The 14,987-nt window shown below is 40.1% G+C and overlaps 1 protein-coding gene across 1 annotated transcript in view; it reads right to left on the reverse strand.

Annotated features, from left to right (window-relative positions):
• The window catches only part of COL19A1 (collagen type XIX alpha 1 chain), a 324,736-nt gene continuing 309,749 nt past the window's right edge, over positions 1–14,987 (reverse strand). The window contains exons 50-52 of the mRNA XM_066359093.1: positions 7,130–7,258; positions 304–381; positions 1–128 (exon numbers count right to left, since the gene is read on the reverse strand). Coding sequence (XP_066215190.1) covers positions 1–128; positions 304–381; positions 7,130–7,258 — 335 coding nt within the window. The remainder of the gene's footprint in view (positions 129–303; positions 382–7,129; positions 7,259–14,987) is intronic.

Consider the following 14,987-nt stretch of genomic DNA (forward strand, 5'->3'; position numbering starts at 1 on the left):
TTATTTCCCACCTGTCCGCTGACGGGCATGAGACACAGGATAGAAGCAGTCTTCCGGGTTACATCTTCCACTAGGTCCTGGGGGACCTTGGGGACCTGGGACACCTGGTGAGCCTGGCAAACCCGGAGCTAATGAAATAAAAGACCCCATCAGAAGGTAGATCACATATGGTTCTTTTTCCCTCACTCCAACCAACATGGATTATCAACTTCTCCAGTAGCAACACATAGAGGCCATAGGGGAAAGACATAATTCCTGATTTTAGGAGCTTGCTAGTGTTGCCAAGATAAGTATCACTATTACCTGAAGTCCCAGGAAGACCTGGACTTCCTGGAAGCCCAATTCCAGGTTCCCCTCTTTCTCCTTTCTGGCCTCGGTAGCCTAAGGGAGAGATATATAAAAGAAGGACATAAAAAGTAAGAGAATTCTACAGCAACATAACACAAATAAAAACTATGTTCCTAGTCTAGGATATTTTTTTAAATTGTTCATTAAACATATAGCTAATATTCTATTTTAGCTATCTGTTTTGCATTCACCACATATTAATCTTACATATCAAACAGATTAGATGCAACAGGCAATGAGGACCTTAGAAATATGCAACTACTATCAAAAGTTGAACTTGTCAAATGCTTGAGAGTGAGATTTTGGGCCCTGAAAATGATAACTAAATAACTCAACTCAATCATTCAAATCTTCTTTCAAATAGCTATGACAAGATGTAGGAGTCGTCTTTAATAGAATTTTGACTGGAGGGTAGGAACAGGCTAAATGTAAGTACCTTGAAAGAGTTCTGTCTACTACAGAGATGACAAGAAGCTGGGCCTTAGTCTAAAAATTGAAAGGAATGAATGGAATAAAAACTCATACTTTCAATAAATGACAGTAAGAGTGTGATACATGTGAATCCACCCCTCTACGACTTAGGAGAGGACAAAATTAGGACTTGGTTCAAATTACCATCTATAACAGCCTTATGTCCTTTCTAATAAAGTGAAAACAGCAATCCTGTTTTAACATGGCAGTTTGTTACTCCAAAGGGTGAGGAACTTCAGCAATTCTAGCAAGCAAGAGAAGACTGAGGGATCCTTCCAAACTCACTTCATCAATTTAAGATACTGTAACCAAATTAATTAGGTCTAAGCTCTCTGTACATTTTAAGATATGTATAATAATTCTTATTACTGAATATGCTTATTGTCACCTCAGATAGAAAAGTACAGAGGATTTGTGCCTCTGGGAGTCCTTATCCCTGCTTTAAAAAAGCATAAAACATTTTTTTAAATCTGTGTTTTATATGATGGCATCCATGTAAGACTTTGAAGAAAAGGTTCTGTCACTATAAGAATTTCACAGTAATAGTAAATAGAGTTTTAATTTCTAACTTTTTCATGCTTAAACCATGGCTTCTAGTCCTGAATGAGCAGAGCAGTCCTGAAAAATTATGCAGACACACAGCAAGGGTCATAAGTAGGACAGCATCTCAGTAGGAAATGATGGGCGTTATCTTAGTGTGCCTGTCTATGGAGGTGTGTTATTACAGCTGACCATGGTAAAAGGAGAAATTGTAATGTTCTCTGTGGACAGTAGATAGGACAAATTATTTCCCATTATGGTTCAGAGTTAGACTTTAGTTTTGGGGTTACCAGTCTTGATTTGACCATGTAGTGTATACATTATTATCCAAATAACATTAGCAATGTAGTCACTGCATCATCATTTCTTGGCTTTGGAGGTATGACCTGACCATAAATGTGAAAATAGTGGAAAAAAGGATCTACATTTAAGATATATTTTGAGGTGCAGATTGGAAATATATTCAATGGGAAATCTTCATACATTTATATCTGAAATCGATGTTACAGAAATTCAGTACAATACTAGATCCTAGTACTCTAATTTGATACCTATTCAACTTTAAAATATTCCCAGGATTTCTTTTATATAAGTGACTCTCATTAAACATATTTAAACAACAAGATAAGATGTTTTATTCAGGGTCATTTTGTAAGCTACCTTTCAAATGCATGATTTAAACTTTTCTCTAGTAAAATCACATTTAGTTCTTGATACATATTTGATAGTCCAACCAAGGTTTTACTGTTACAGAAAGACTTGAAAGTTGGCCCTTAAGCTATCTCAGTTAAGTACTCAAGATTATAGGCTAAAAAATAAAGAGGAAAGAAAAATAACTAAAGATATATAAACTTTTGATTAATAAGACTTTGATAAAATTCCAAATAAATATTGTATCTGCTAAAGCCTGCATATAGGGCATGGCAAAAGTAGATTTACAGTGGTTTTTATGGAAAATAACACAAAATTAATAAATAATACAAGAATAAACTCTGTTTCACGTACTCATAACTATAAATCTACTTTTGCCAACCCTGTATTTAAATTCAGTTCTCAGATTTTAATTAAGGCAAAAATTTGTTATCCCACATGGATTTAAGTGAACATGGTATCACAAAACAAGAAACAATAGCTTATATGTTTGTATAATCGGGTAACATTTACACTTCTCCCATAAAATATAATTTATTTGTACAAATCTCTCAGCTCATTGGGTTAATAACAACCTACTATTAACAGATAAAGCTGTTGAACTGCACCAGGTCCCAAACACATTACATATGAAGGCTGCTACAAAGTCATCAGGTCTAATTTTATAATTGCTTCACAACAAAACTTCAGATAGTAATACTAATAAAGTCAATACTAGTAAAGTTAATAAAAACAGCTTTGTTACTTTCTAGAATTAAGCTTTTCACCTATTAGGGTACACCTTGAATTTGGAGAAGACTAAAATGTGGGTCTATCTGCAAATGAACATGCATGTTCATCGCCTAGAAGGATGCAGGATGACAGTTTGATATCATTGGAGCCTCGGCAGGAAAACAGAAGCCAAACAGCGGCAGTCTCCTAATCTCAGGTGCCTGGGGGTTCTAGTCAGCGAAGACATCCGGCGCTGGCTGTAGGTTTTCAGGTGATAGACATTTTTCCCAGTAGCGAGGTTTCCATTTCCACTCCAGGGAGAGTGTCCCAGAGTTATGAATCGGGGCATGTAGACGCTTACTGGACAAATGAGACCAGTACAGGAAGGTGACAAGACTTTTCAGAGGGACAATTCTTCAAGTCTTATAATTTGTTCAGCTTCCCTGGTCTCACTTATTATGGACCTCAGGGCCTGTCAATCATTTTGACACACACATGCCTCCCATTACCTCAGCCCCCTACTGCTAACAAATTTGAAAGGTGAAATCTGTGTTAGTCACAGGAACCACCTTATGGGCCACTGGCTTACAAATAACAGCAAGTTTCCTTCATTATAAACCAACAACAGCTAAAATTTAAATGTTCAAAAGTTAGAACAATCTCCCCAACAGTGTCTTTTCAAAACGAATAGAGGGCAAATGAAATGGCTGGACCTGGTTTCTCTTGACTCCACATCCACACAGTATAGGGTTTTTGTTTGTTTGTTTGTTTGTTTGTTTTTTAACCCCAAATGGACAGGGCTTTCAAAGAGTGTCGTCTGTTCTTTGGGTTTTCACAGAGGTGGAGAACCAGCTGTGATTTGGAAAGAGTTTCAATAAAATTCTGTCTCATAAAATTCATTCAAGAGGCGAAGGTCTGTCAGGAAAACACCCTCCCTCGCTTACACATGGGAATCCAGCTGGATGGAGGCTTCTTTACCCTCATGCGGCTCCTGCTCACCCCAGGCAGCACGTGTGAGTGACCAGGCCCCACACGGCAGACCCCAGACTGGGCCGCACACCCAGGACCGTGCTTTCAGGGCGCAGCGGGAAAGCGATCACCAGAAACCCACAGGAAGGTTCAAATATAAAAAGGCCTGGAAGTGCTTTTGATTTTAAAAAAGGATGCCAACCATCACTCCCTCTGAGAACTCAAACGAGGTGACCCAACAACTGGAATCAGAACAATTTACTATATTCACTGCAAGATCGGGGCGCTAAGGGAGGGTCCAACAGTTTTCATGATCAGAACCTCAGCAGGAGGAGTCCCTTTTCCAGCTTCTAACACTCTCACATTGTTTCCCCCTTGTTTTCTTCATGTCTCCTGCTTTTCAAAATAAGCACAGGAAAGTAATGAGACGGACCCCTTAAAATTTTTGTCCTTTCCTAAACATAGTAATATAATAAAGGACTCATTCTGTAGTGCATAGTTCAAACCAAACCAGTATATTTCAAATGAAAATGGACTTCTTTTCTGAAAAAATAATTCTTTTAGAAATTCCAGAAGAGCCAGCCTCAAACAGAATTTGTGATTGGGCAGAGCACACGGCACCCACATTTCGTTTCCCATTCTGGGCTGCATTTCTCACTTCCGCCTCTTCTCAAACTCAACCTCGCTGTGTATGGAGAGGGCTCGTTCCGCAGCAGCATCTGGCAGGGGTCCCCAATCTTTTTACACAGGGGACCAGTTCACTGGGTCTCAGACCGTTGGAGGGCTGCCACATACAGTGCTCCTCTCACTGACCACCAATGAAAGAGGTGCCCCTTCCAGAAGTGCGGTGGGGGCCGGATAAATGGCCTCAGGGCGCTGCATGTGGCCCGCGGGCCGTAGTTTGGGGAAGCCTGTGAGGTTTGCAAGGTCACTAGGCTAACAGTGTTATATGCATTCTCTTCTCTTCTTTTTGAGAAAACGTTTACATTGAGTGGAGCAAAGTTTTGAAGTTGCATGCATAACTTCATCTTCTGAGCACATCATATTTATTTATTTATTTATCAGAGAATAATGCTTCGGTTCCTTGTAAGTTTCTGGAGAGGCACCGGAAACCGAACGGCAGCCCCTTGGTTTCTTTTGTACAGTCAGATTTTCCTGTAGCAATTAGAGAGGATGATCAGAACAGCATGCCAACAGGCAAATATTCCTTAGAAAAAAAATCCCATATTTTGCAAGTTTCATTTTTCTGCTGCTTTTCTGGCATTTAACAGGTACGGAGAGGAGATAGCTTGCAAACACTGAGGAGCCGCTGAGCTGAATGATAGTCAAGATAGGTCTGTTGTCAGAAACTCTCAGATAAGACAAAACTCTCAGGTGAAACTAAACCTTGATTTAAAAAAAAAAAAGGTTGAAAATAATTTGGGGAAGTCTTTCAAATTCAAAAATTGCCCTGGCTGGTTGGCTCAGTGAACAGAATGTCAGCCTGATATGAGAGCGTCCCAGTTTGATTCCTGGTCAGGGCACGCATGAGAAGCGACCATCTGCTTCTCTTCCCCTCCCTCTCCCCCTTCACTCCCTCTTCTCCTATGGCAGCCAGTGGCTCCATTAGTTCGAATGTTGGCCTCAGGTGCTTCATGAAGGTAGCTCGCATCAGCTTTGGACAATAAAAATAGCTTGACTGATATGAGCACTGGCTCCTGATGGGGTTTGCTGGGTAGATCCTGGTCAGGTGCATGTGGGAGTCTGTCTCACTATGTCCCCTTCTCTCACTTAAAAAAAGAGAATTGCTTCCAAAATCTCTATCATTAGTGCAAGGAGGCTATAAGATCTCCTGGGCAGAGCAGCAGGGAAAAGCCATAGAAATCCTTCATAAAAGGGAAGGTAAGTCAGCTGGTGAGTAGAAGTCTTGTTGCCACAAGCTGTGCTAATACTGTGGACTTAGTGTTGCCTCCGATGGAGAGCCTTCCAGATGGGCTTTTCCCACGCAGGAAGGGAGCCTGGAGACAGGTGTCTGTGTGGACAGGTGACTCCAGTTTCAGAACAGTTTTCCTCAATATCGTGACTTTTCATTGTCCATGTCCTCTTACACCACCACTGTTGGTGGCATCTGGCCAAGGTTTTTCTCCTCTGGGTGTTAACAGTCCTTACTCTTCATGTCTTTTGAGGCAGCAAATGTCTTCACAGGGGCTTTCAAGCCCTTTGTTCCAGGCTCATAAGCTCTGACTTCAGAACAGACCCAACTGCTGGTAATAACTGCCTACCCTCTACACAACAGTGTACACACAGAATAACACACCTGATGCTACGCTTTTCCTCCAACTATCTGCCAAACCTCTCCGTGATCTCAGGAAAAGACAGAACGTACTGTTTAGGTAAACTGCAGTGGCTTTACTCTTGTTATTTTATACTGTGCTAACAAAACCAGAAGCCTTGTCACACTCAATTGTAAGTAAGGACCCTAACAGACCCTGTAATTGGGGACAGTTGTTGCTCTTACGGGCTGAGTGAGGGCATGTCAATCACCTTGGGGCACTTCCTACAGCAAACAAGACTCTATGCTATAGAGGAGCAGTAGGAAGGATTGTGAACTAGTAAAAGAAAAATAATTCTTTGGATATATGGTATTTTGGACTGTATTCTTAAGTAATTTTGTTAACTTTCTCTTTTCTCCTTTATATAAGCTTTTATTCCAATATGGGCTCTTGAGCTCCTCTATGGTAACACATGAAAAACCATTTCCCTGGTCTTATCTTTCATGGTATGTATGCACTGGATTTAATATTTCCTTGTCGGAGTTGTGAATGTTTAAAACCAGGGTCTGTTTGGCCCCTTTGCTAGTTGCTAACCTATTTCTAGAAAAGGGCCTTGCCAGATTAACTTAGTCAACCTACACCCAAGATCTTGTCTCTTGTAAAGCTGTCAATTTTTTTTTCCAATTTAACAAGTCTTGCTTTAAAAATGTAAGAAACCCTAGGAGAAATTCTTTAAAATTCAAAAGTTACCATCCACAGTCTATTAGAGGGAGAAGGATTCAAAATTTTCTCAAAAACATATTTTGGTCTCAACTCACTACTTATAATAGCTTCTTTTAATACATTTCCCTCAGTTTCTTTAAGGTCCTACAATGGTGATTCTTTCTGTACATCAGGAGGGCAGTAAAAGCAACTCTGATATTCCCAGTTAATAATGATATATAAGCACCTATTATTGCTGTTATCATCACAACAAGTATTATTAAAATACAGTTAGATTAGCAGACAATTGTCAATCAGTTCTAATTTGAAAGAGTAATAGTTAACAATCTGTTTCTAGAATGTCAAATATTAACAGGATATCCTATATAAATCATTTTTATATACATGGCCTTACGTGTTATTAGCATGTTATAAATACTGAGCGTTAGAGAACTAGTAAATAAATATTATACTTGAAGACGTACCCTGGGGTCCGGGGTCTCCTGGCGGCCCGGGTAACCCATCTTTTCCCGGAGGACCTGGCCTCCCATGAGCTTGGGCAGCCAACATTGCTGCTGGCAGCTTGAGCTGGGACAGGAACACAGCCATCCTCTCTGCATTTATGAAAAGGAAAATAATATGTCATGTTATGGAAATACGTATATGTCAAAAAATTTCAAATATATATTTTTTTTATACATGAAATTTAACAAAAAAAAAATTTGGCTTTGGATTTAAGCACATCTCATTTACCAGCTGGTCAGATTGCTGAGATTTCTTTTTTGTCAAGTAAAATAGATTGCACAAAGTTGTTTGACTATACATGCAGATCAGCTGTGCTGATCACAGCCTTTGAGAGGTTTCGGCACTTCAGAGACTCAGCGGATCTAGTAGACAAACAATAACCTAGAACCTAATTAACCTAATTCTCTGGAGAGAATTTAGGTTCATATTAAGAAAGGGTTTTAAAATAAATTTTAGTCACTTTCCAACAAGCTTGTGAATGTGTGTATGGTGATTTAAAATATGTTCACAAATTCTTTGGTACTCCCTTCCAAGTGGAATTAGATCAGGGGTCTCAAACTCGCGGCCTGCGGGCCGCATGCGGCCCGCCGAACAATTTTGTGCGGCCCGCAGACTAATCCACGAAGTTCAAAATATTTTGGATAAAATTAAGTAAGCCTAGGGGCCTACTTGTATTTTTCATTTCTCTAGCATCCTAGCTAGATATTAGCTTAGTTAACAGCAGTTGTGATGCGAACTACAGTTTCTGGTCGTTTTGTGACACTGAGTAAACTGCATGTACGATTGTGCTTGTTGTACTGATTTTTTTTTGTTTTCAACTGCAGTGAGAAAAGTGTTGCATAACAGTTGCCTTTTGTAGACCTAGTGCGGCCCGCCGAATGGCTGTGATCTTGCTCTGCGGCCCACATGCTGAGTTAAGTTTGAGACCCCTGAATTAGATGGTGTCTAATTCCCCCATCTTGAGTGTGGCCTGGAACTTCCGTTCCACTTCTCATAAACGAAAGAAGCAGAATCGACAGTGTGTAACCAGGGAGCTGAGTCACACGAAGCACGGTGGCTCCTGGCTGCTCTCTCTTAGATTGCTCATCTTGGGGGAAGCCAACCGCAACACAATGAGGACACTCAAGAAGTCTTGTGGAGAGACCCAAATGAGGACAAACGGAAGCTACCCACAACCAGCCACCTATCTTCCAGCCCCACTCAAGCTTTGAGATGACTTCAGCTCTGGCTGACATCCTGATTGACTTCATTATGGACCCTGAACCAGACCAAACAAGTAAGCAACCCTTCAAGTCCCTGACCCACGGAGAAAAATGTGACATAATAAATGTTGTTTTTTTAAACCACCAAAGGTTTGAGATATTTTCATATGCAGCAATAGATAACCCATATAGAATTTGACACTTTAGATCCTTGAACAAAACTGCATTATTAATAAAGGGGTATATTTACTGAAAAGTTGGTCTTTGGCTGCAATATTCATTATGATTTCAGTGTTTCAATTTCTTCACTGGCAAATATTGTACTTTGTCAACTATTTTTTTTTTTTTTTTTTTTTTTGCTTTTTAAAGAAAATGTCTTATACACCCTCGATATTATTCATTTTTTTCTGGTTTCACATCCAGTTAGTCAGACAATTATTTAGCCAAGGTTAGGAGGAAGGATGTCTAATTTGACCAAAGGAAAAAGTCCAGCATTAGTGCAGATCGGCATGAGCTTATTGAATCCCAGGTGTAGACAGAGGGAAACAACAGAAAGTTTCCATCCATTTCTGGGAACCTGAGGAAAACACTGAAACTCAAAGCATGCAAGTTATGGGAAGTGGACAAATTATCCAGAAGATTTACAATGTAAAATATACATATATATGTGTGTGTGTGTGTGTGTGTGTGTGTGTGTGTGTGTGTGTATTATTTTTTTTAAAGATTTATTTTTTTTTAATTTTATTTATTCATTTTAGAGAGGAGAGAGAGACAGAGATAGAGAGAGAGAGGAGAGAGAGACAGAGAGAGAAGGTGGGGAGGAGCTGGAAGCATCAACTTCTATATGTGCCTTGACCAGGCAAGCCCAGGGTTTCGAACCAGCGACCTCAGCATTTCCAGGTTGACGCTTTATCCACTGCGGCCACAGGTCAGGCTAAAATATATATATTTTGTATGTTTTGAGTAATGTGACGTTTATGAAGTGAATATTTCCTAAACAAGCAATGTTGCCTTCTCAAGGAACGGATCATGTCATTTGCAGTTTGGTTCATCTAACAAACTGCCTGGAGTCTAATGCTGTTCATCTGGGTCCTAAAGAAAGAATCCCAGGAGGAAAGAGGTGTTTCAAGGTGCTTCCTCAGGTAAGCTGACGTCCTTAGGCTACGAGAGCATCTTTATAGGTGGGGTGGTGGCATGTAACTATTAATACTTAGATACTTAAAATAAGTTAGCAATGCTTTCAGATGAAATGAGTATACACTATAGAACATTGATGTATTAATTACTCATGAAATCAAAAGGGTTTGGAAAATGAAAATGTATATATGAAAATATAAATGAGAATTTTTACTCTAAAATAAATTCTAAATAAAACATATTATTAACTAAATTAAATACTCTCTGTAAGCAGGGCCTTGTACTGGGCATTTTACACTTTCTGCATCCAGTGCTCTTGTCTAGGAATCACAGAGCACACCTAGAAGAGATAATCATTTCAATAAGAACTATTTTCCATGTTGTTATAAGCCCCATGCCCTATAAAGATTATCTTATAAGCTTTATTTTATGATTAGAAATCTGTTGTACATATGATTATAGGACATTCCTTCTCAGAATTATTTTTTAATTACTTAAGAATTATCCTTATTATTACAGAATTATTGGTTATTAACCCCATATAGGTCATTGTTCTGTTAAATTTTACCCCAAAAACATATTAAATATTTTACTACTATATAGAATTAATTTTGTAAAACCAGTAATGTAAATTCATCAAAAGCCCATTATAACCCCTATTTATCATTGGATTCTTTATTTAGACTTGGTTTGTTTATATTTTGTATGTATCATTTAACAAATATAATATGTACATAACTAGATTTAAAATAAGAAACTAGAGAAAGGCCAAATCCTGGCCATGATAAACAAAAATGAGCCACATCGTTCCTTTTTTTTTCTTTTCACATATTTTCTTCAAAAGCAAATCATTTGTTCAACTAATTTACACATAATTTTTCAAAGACACATTTAGTGTGTAATATGAAATTAATCTTTGATGTGAACAATTCAGAATAGGATTGATGCAGACAAATATTCCAGAAAAGGTTCAGGATTAAATTAGTATTTTTTTCTGTAAGGAAACATTCCAGAAACTAGAGCTATCGGTTTGGAAAAACAAAGGCCAAATTACGTAGACCTTGTAAAGAGTCACTTCAATTTTCTCCAGACTTGGCACTTTAGCTCATTTCACTTCAGTTCATTTAGTTAAACTGTAAAGGCACATTTTGCTTAAACAAATGGATATTTTTTTACTAATTTTTGATAAAGGGCAAATTATTTCTGAGAAAAATATTTTTTTCAATTCACTTTCAATTAAAAAACATCTTGTTTAAAAATGTAGACTCATGCACTGTTTAAAAAAGTAAAACAAAGATTTTTGAAATAAAATTACCGAGGGAAAAGTCCTAAATGTGGAGCATCAGCTGAAATTATCAAAAGAATCGTTACCCTGCACTCACATTCTCAAACCACAAAGTTAGCAGAATGAAAACCTGACCAGGCCCCCAGGACCAGAATCTCTGACTGCAGATGATTGACAGTGACGGGAGACCAATGAGGATCTGAAGAAATCACTGGCCTTTCTGTAGAACTTTTTGTTACCTGACTACCCATGCCTGGGACATGTTTGGTTGATATATTAATTTGTTTTCATTAACAAAGAATCAAACACACATGTAATTAACATATAATTATAATTTCACCAACCATTACATTGAATGTAGTTATTTTATATCTTTATAATATTAAATTGCAAACTGTTTTATAAACAAATATGAAATGAAGTGATTATTGTGAGGCTTAAGTTGACTCTTTAAATCACAGCCCCTTTAAAACTCAAATTCCCCTCACCCAACTCCTCATCCCCCACTGTAAAGATGTAGTTAATTTGCCTACGACTCTCTCTTAATGGTTTCCTGGCCTTCACTTTGAAATGTAGCAAAAAGTTTACCTTAGCAGGAATGTCTGGGAAAGTTTGCATTGGGGAGGGTCTTGACCATTAGGGGAGTTTAAATCACTCTAGTTGTTAGTGAAAGCCTAGCCACAGACTCTGGTCCCAGCAATTCTTGGGAGATTCCTGACCTCTTGGCTGTCTTCAGAATTTATCAAGGACACCAAGCCTGTGCTACATCAAAAAAGAACTGTTTCTGCAGCAGAATTGTCTCCTCCTGCTCATCATCAAGTCAGTGACCAAGGCCGCAAACCCCGATATGCTAATCTGAGCATGTCCAGGTGCAGGCAAGCCCAATGCCAGTGAATGCTTGAACCCCTATGTCTAATGCTCCCTCCCACAGCTTGGGGCTAACACCCTTTACTGCTCTCAGCCCTCTTGCACCCAAGCGCTTTTAAAATAAACTTTCCTTTAGGAACACGCTAGTCTCTTGTTTTTGGTTCATCCCATAGTTTCTGCCTTTCAATTATAATTTGAAACTTTGCAGACTATCTGTTGTTTTGAATTTAAAAGATACATATATTTTAGTACATTTTTTTCTTAATCTAAGACATACCTCTTTAAATATCTTCAATGTCTAAATGCAAGTATTCACAGTACTAATTTTTTCTCTTTCAAGTATGAATTAAATTTACAAGTAATTTGCCTGGGTTGTTTTTTTAAAGAAATATATTTAGTAAAGCAGAAAAAAAAATAAAATAATTGCTTCTAGCTGTAAATTATCTAGCTTTAAGATAGGCTCAGAAATTGTCATTTAGAATGAGGGTAATTACTTTTTCTGAACTCTACTTTAATGCTCTATAATTTAAAATAATATGTTTCTGAGTCTCTAAAGAAATTATAAAGACCTGTATTTCTTTTTTATTGCCTTTCCTCTGTTTTCAGTGATCCTTCATCAATTAAATTGTTTTTGGCTATGCTTTCTAATGAGGCAGGAAATGTAGAGTTGAGATAGGAACTTGCATAATGCAAACTCACACAGTCCATCTGCCAAGGCAAACCCACAGCAGTCACTGTAAGGGATGAGACCCACAGCTTGCTGTCCTTGGAGAATGGGCTCAGTGATGTAATGCAGACATTAATATTAAGGTAACGAGAAATGACCTTATGAAGAGAAGGGACATTCAGACATCATCTAGCCCACGTTTACCTTCTATTTCACAGATAGAATTTGTAAATATTTTCAGAGAGAAATTCATCTTTTCCTTTTTTTTTTTAATCTTTATTTTTATTCATTTTTTTAGAGAGGAGAGAGAGAGAGAGAGAGAGAGAGAGAGAGAGAGAGAGAGAGAGAGAAGGGGGAGGAGCAGGAAGCATCAACTCCCATATGTGCCTTGACCAGACAAGTGCAGGGTTTTGAACCGGCGACCTCAGAGTTCCAGGTCGATGCTTTATCCACTGCACCACCACAGGTCCGGCCGAGAAATTCATCTTTTTCTCCTAATTCCCATGCACATGTTTAATTGCCCATTTCCTTGGTACAGCTTTGGCTTACTTTCTTTTGTTACCCCGTAGTGGAAACAGAGTCGTTAATGCCCTAACCTTCCTGTCTCCCACATGTGCAGCTGTGGCCTTGTTAGTTACAAGTGTGTCTCAGGAATCAAAAGAGCCAGATATGTGTCTACATTCCCGTGCAGGATGGTAAATTCTTCTTGTATGATCATGTAAATCTCCAAGTGCAGTATAATAGGGTGGTGTCATAGTAAGAATTAAGCTTCTTGGATCTGGAAAGATCCTAGTTTTATGTGGGCAGCATCACTGGCAGTTGCAAAGTCCTCGTAATACAAACAAGAAACTAAGCTGAGACACAGCACCTGAGCCGCTTGTGTGCCCACCTTCCTAACAAAAGGACTTGGCCCTTCGGCCAAGTAGATGGGGAATTGACCTTTCAGGGGTGTGTGTGTCTGTGCACTGTGCTCCACCAGAAACCCAGACGTGGGGCTGGTGGAAGAACGCCTTCCTCCACCACTGCTGAGTGTGGGACGTGGCATCAGTACGCGGAAGGGGGGTTCGTGGCCGGGAGAACAGGCCCCTATGTGTGATGTATGGGGGTGCTCTATCAGTGGGGTCACCAGGGGATTCTCAAAGGGAGTGAGAAAGCTCCATGAGGAGAGCCCAGATTTTGGGTCTTGGTCTAGGGCTTCACAGCTGGATGATAAAATGGGGAGCAGGATCTCCCTGAGTCCCATACTTTGCAGAGCAGAGACTCGCTCCCGGGGCTGTAGATGGGCAGGCAAGCATTAGCCGCCATTGACCCAGCTCTCCTGCGATGTTGCTAAGAAACGAGGCGGAAGGAGGCTGCCTGCCTGTAGTACTTAACTGGAACTGCTGTAACGCGAAAGTTAATCGTTGCTTTTATAGAGAAAGCTTTCTGAAAAAAGAGAATCGTGCGTGACCTCAGAGCTCTATGATTTGTGAAAATGGAGTTTTTTTTGTTTGTTTTTGTAAATAGTGTTCAGAAGCCAGGGAAAAGGTGACTTCTAAGTGGAAAAGCAAATGGGCTGAATTGGAATAATCTTGTGACAAATGAACTAAAGGGTTAAACGACTAAATTCTGTTCAGGAAAAGAGTTTTGTGGGGTCGGTGCCAACGGAGATAAAAGGAGAGGGGATATCATTGTGGAGTCTCAGAGTCTGGACGTCTCAGGAAAGAATTTCCTTGTGGGCCACTTCGGAATGTTGTCCTGAGGCCAAGACATCTGGGCCTCGGAGGGAGCCCGCACCTAGCCAGGCCAGAAGAGGCTGGGGGAGGGCATGCAGGGATGGGGTGAAGCCAGAGGTGACCCGGGGGAGGGGGCACCCCACAGGCTTCCATAGGCCAGGAGGACCCAGGAGGGGCAGGAGTGCAGAGGGGGGCTTTACAGGCAGAGCTGTCAAGCAAGTGTAAGCCAGGGGAGGCTGCTCCAAGACGGCCAAGAGCAGTCAAATCCCCCTGACGCCTCTTCCGGAGGCTAACGGCCTGCATGGGAGTAACTGCAGAACGGCCCGGGAGTGGGCCGCGTGGGCGCTTGTCCCAGCGGAAGTGGCCGTGTCTCCCGCGCTAAAGGCATAGGGCAGGCCACCGGGTCCAGGCCTTCTCCCAGTGTCCACAGGACTTGAAAATGAACACCTCTCATATCTCAACACAAAATATTTTTCTGATAGTGATTGGTAATATTTTCTGACCTTCTCAACCAGCCTTTAAAAAAGTGAGCCTAATTAACTGCTGAACTATTTACAATATACTTTTATCTAAAGTCATTTACGAAGTTGAAATTCAACATCAAAGCTGCCTGAGATAAAAAATAATCGATATGAGAACCCAAGGAAATCAAGAATTAAAGGAGAATTTTAGATTGCAATCTATTAAAAACATGCACTTTGCTGGCATTTCCCTGTTCTACTAAAGATGCGGTGTTGAGATCCTAGACGTCCGGGCCTGGGGCTGGCTTCACGGGCACGCTGCCTGTGAGTTACACAGGCCCTGTGTGCAGAAGGCCCGGTGTGCAGAAGCTTAATGTAAGATTCTGCTGTGGCTGTCTTATAGTTCTTACTGACTTTGCACCGGGGCACTTGGAGTTTCCCTTCCTCACTGAGTCCTGCCGAGCCTTCTGTGTTTCTCTGGAGA

Source organism: Saccopteryx leptura, chromosome 1, assembly GCF_036850995.1.
Source record: "Saccopteryx leptura isolate mSacLep1 chromosome 1, mSacLep1_pri_phased_curated, whole genome shotgun sequence".
NCBI classification, from domain to species: domain Eukaryota; kingdom Metazoa; phylum Chordata; class Mammalia; order Chiroptera; family Emballonuridae; genus Saccopteryx; species Saccopteryx leptura.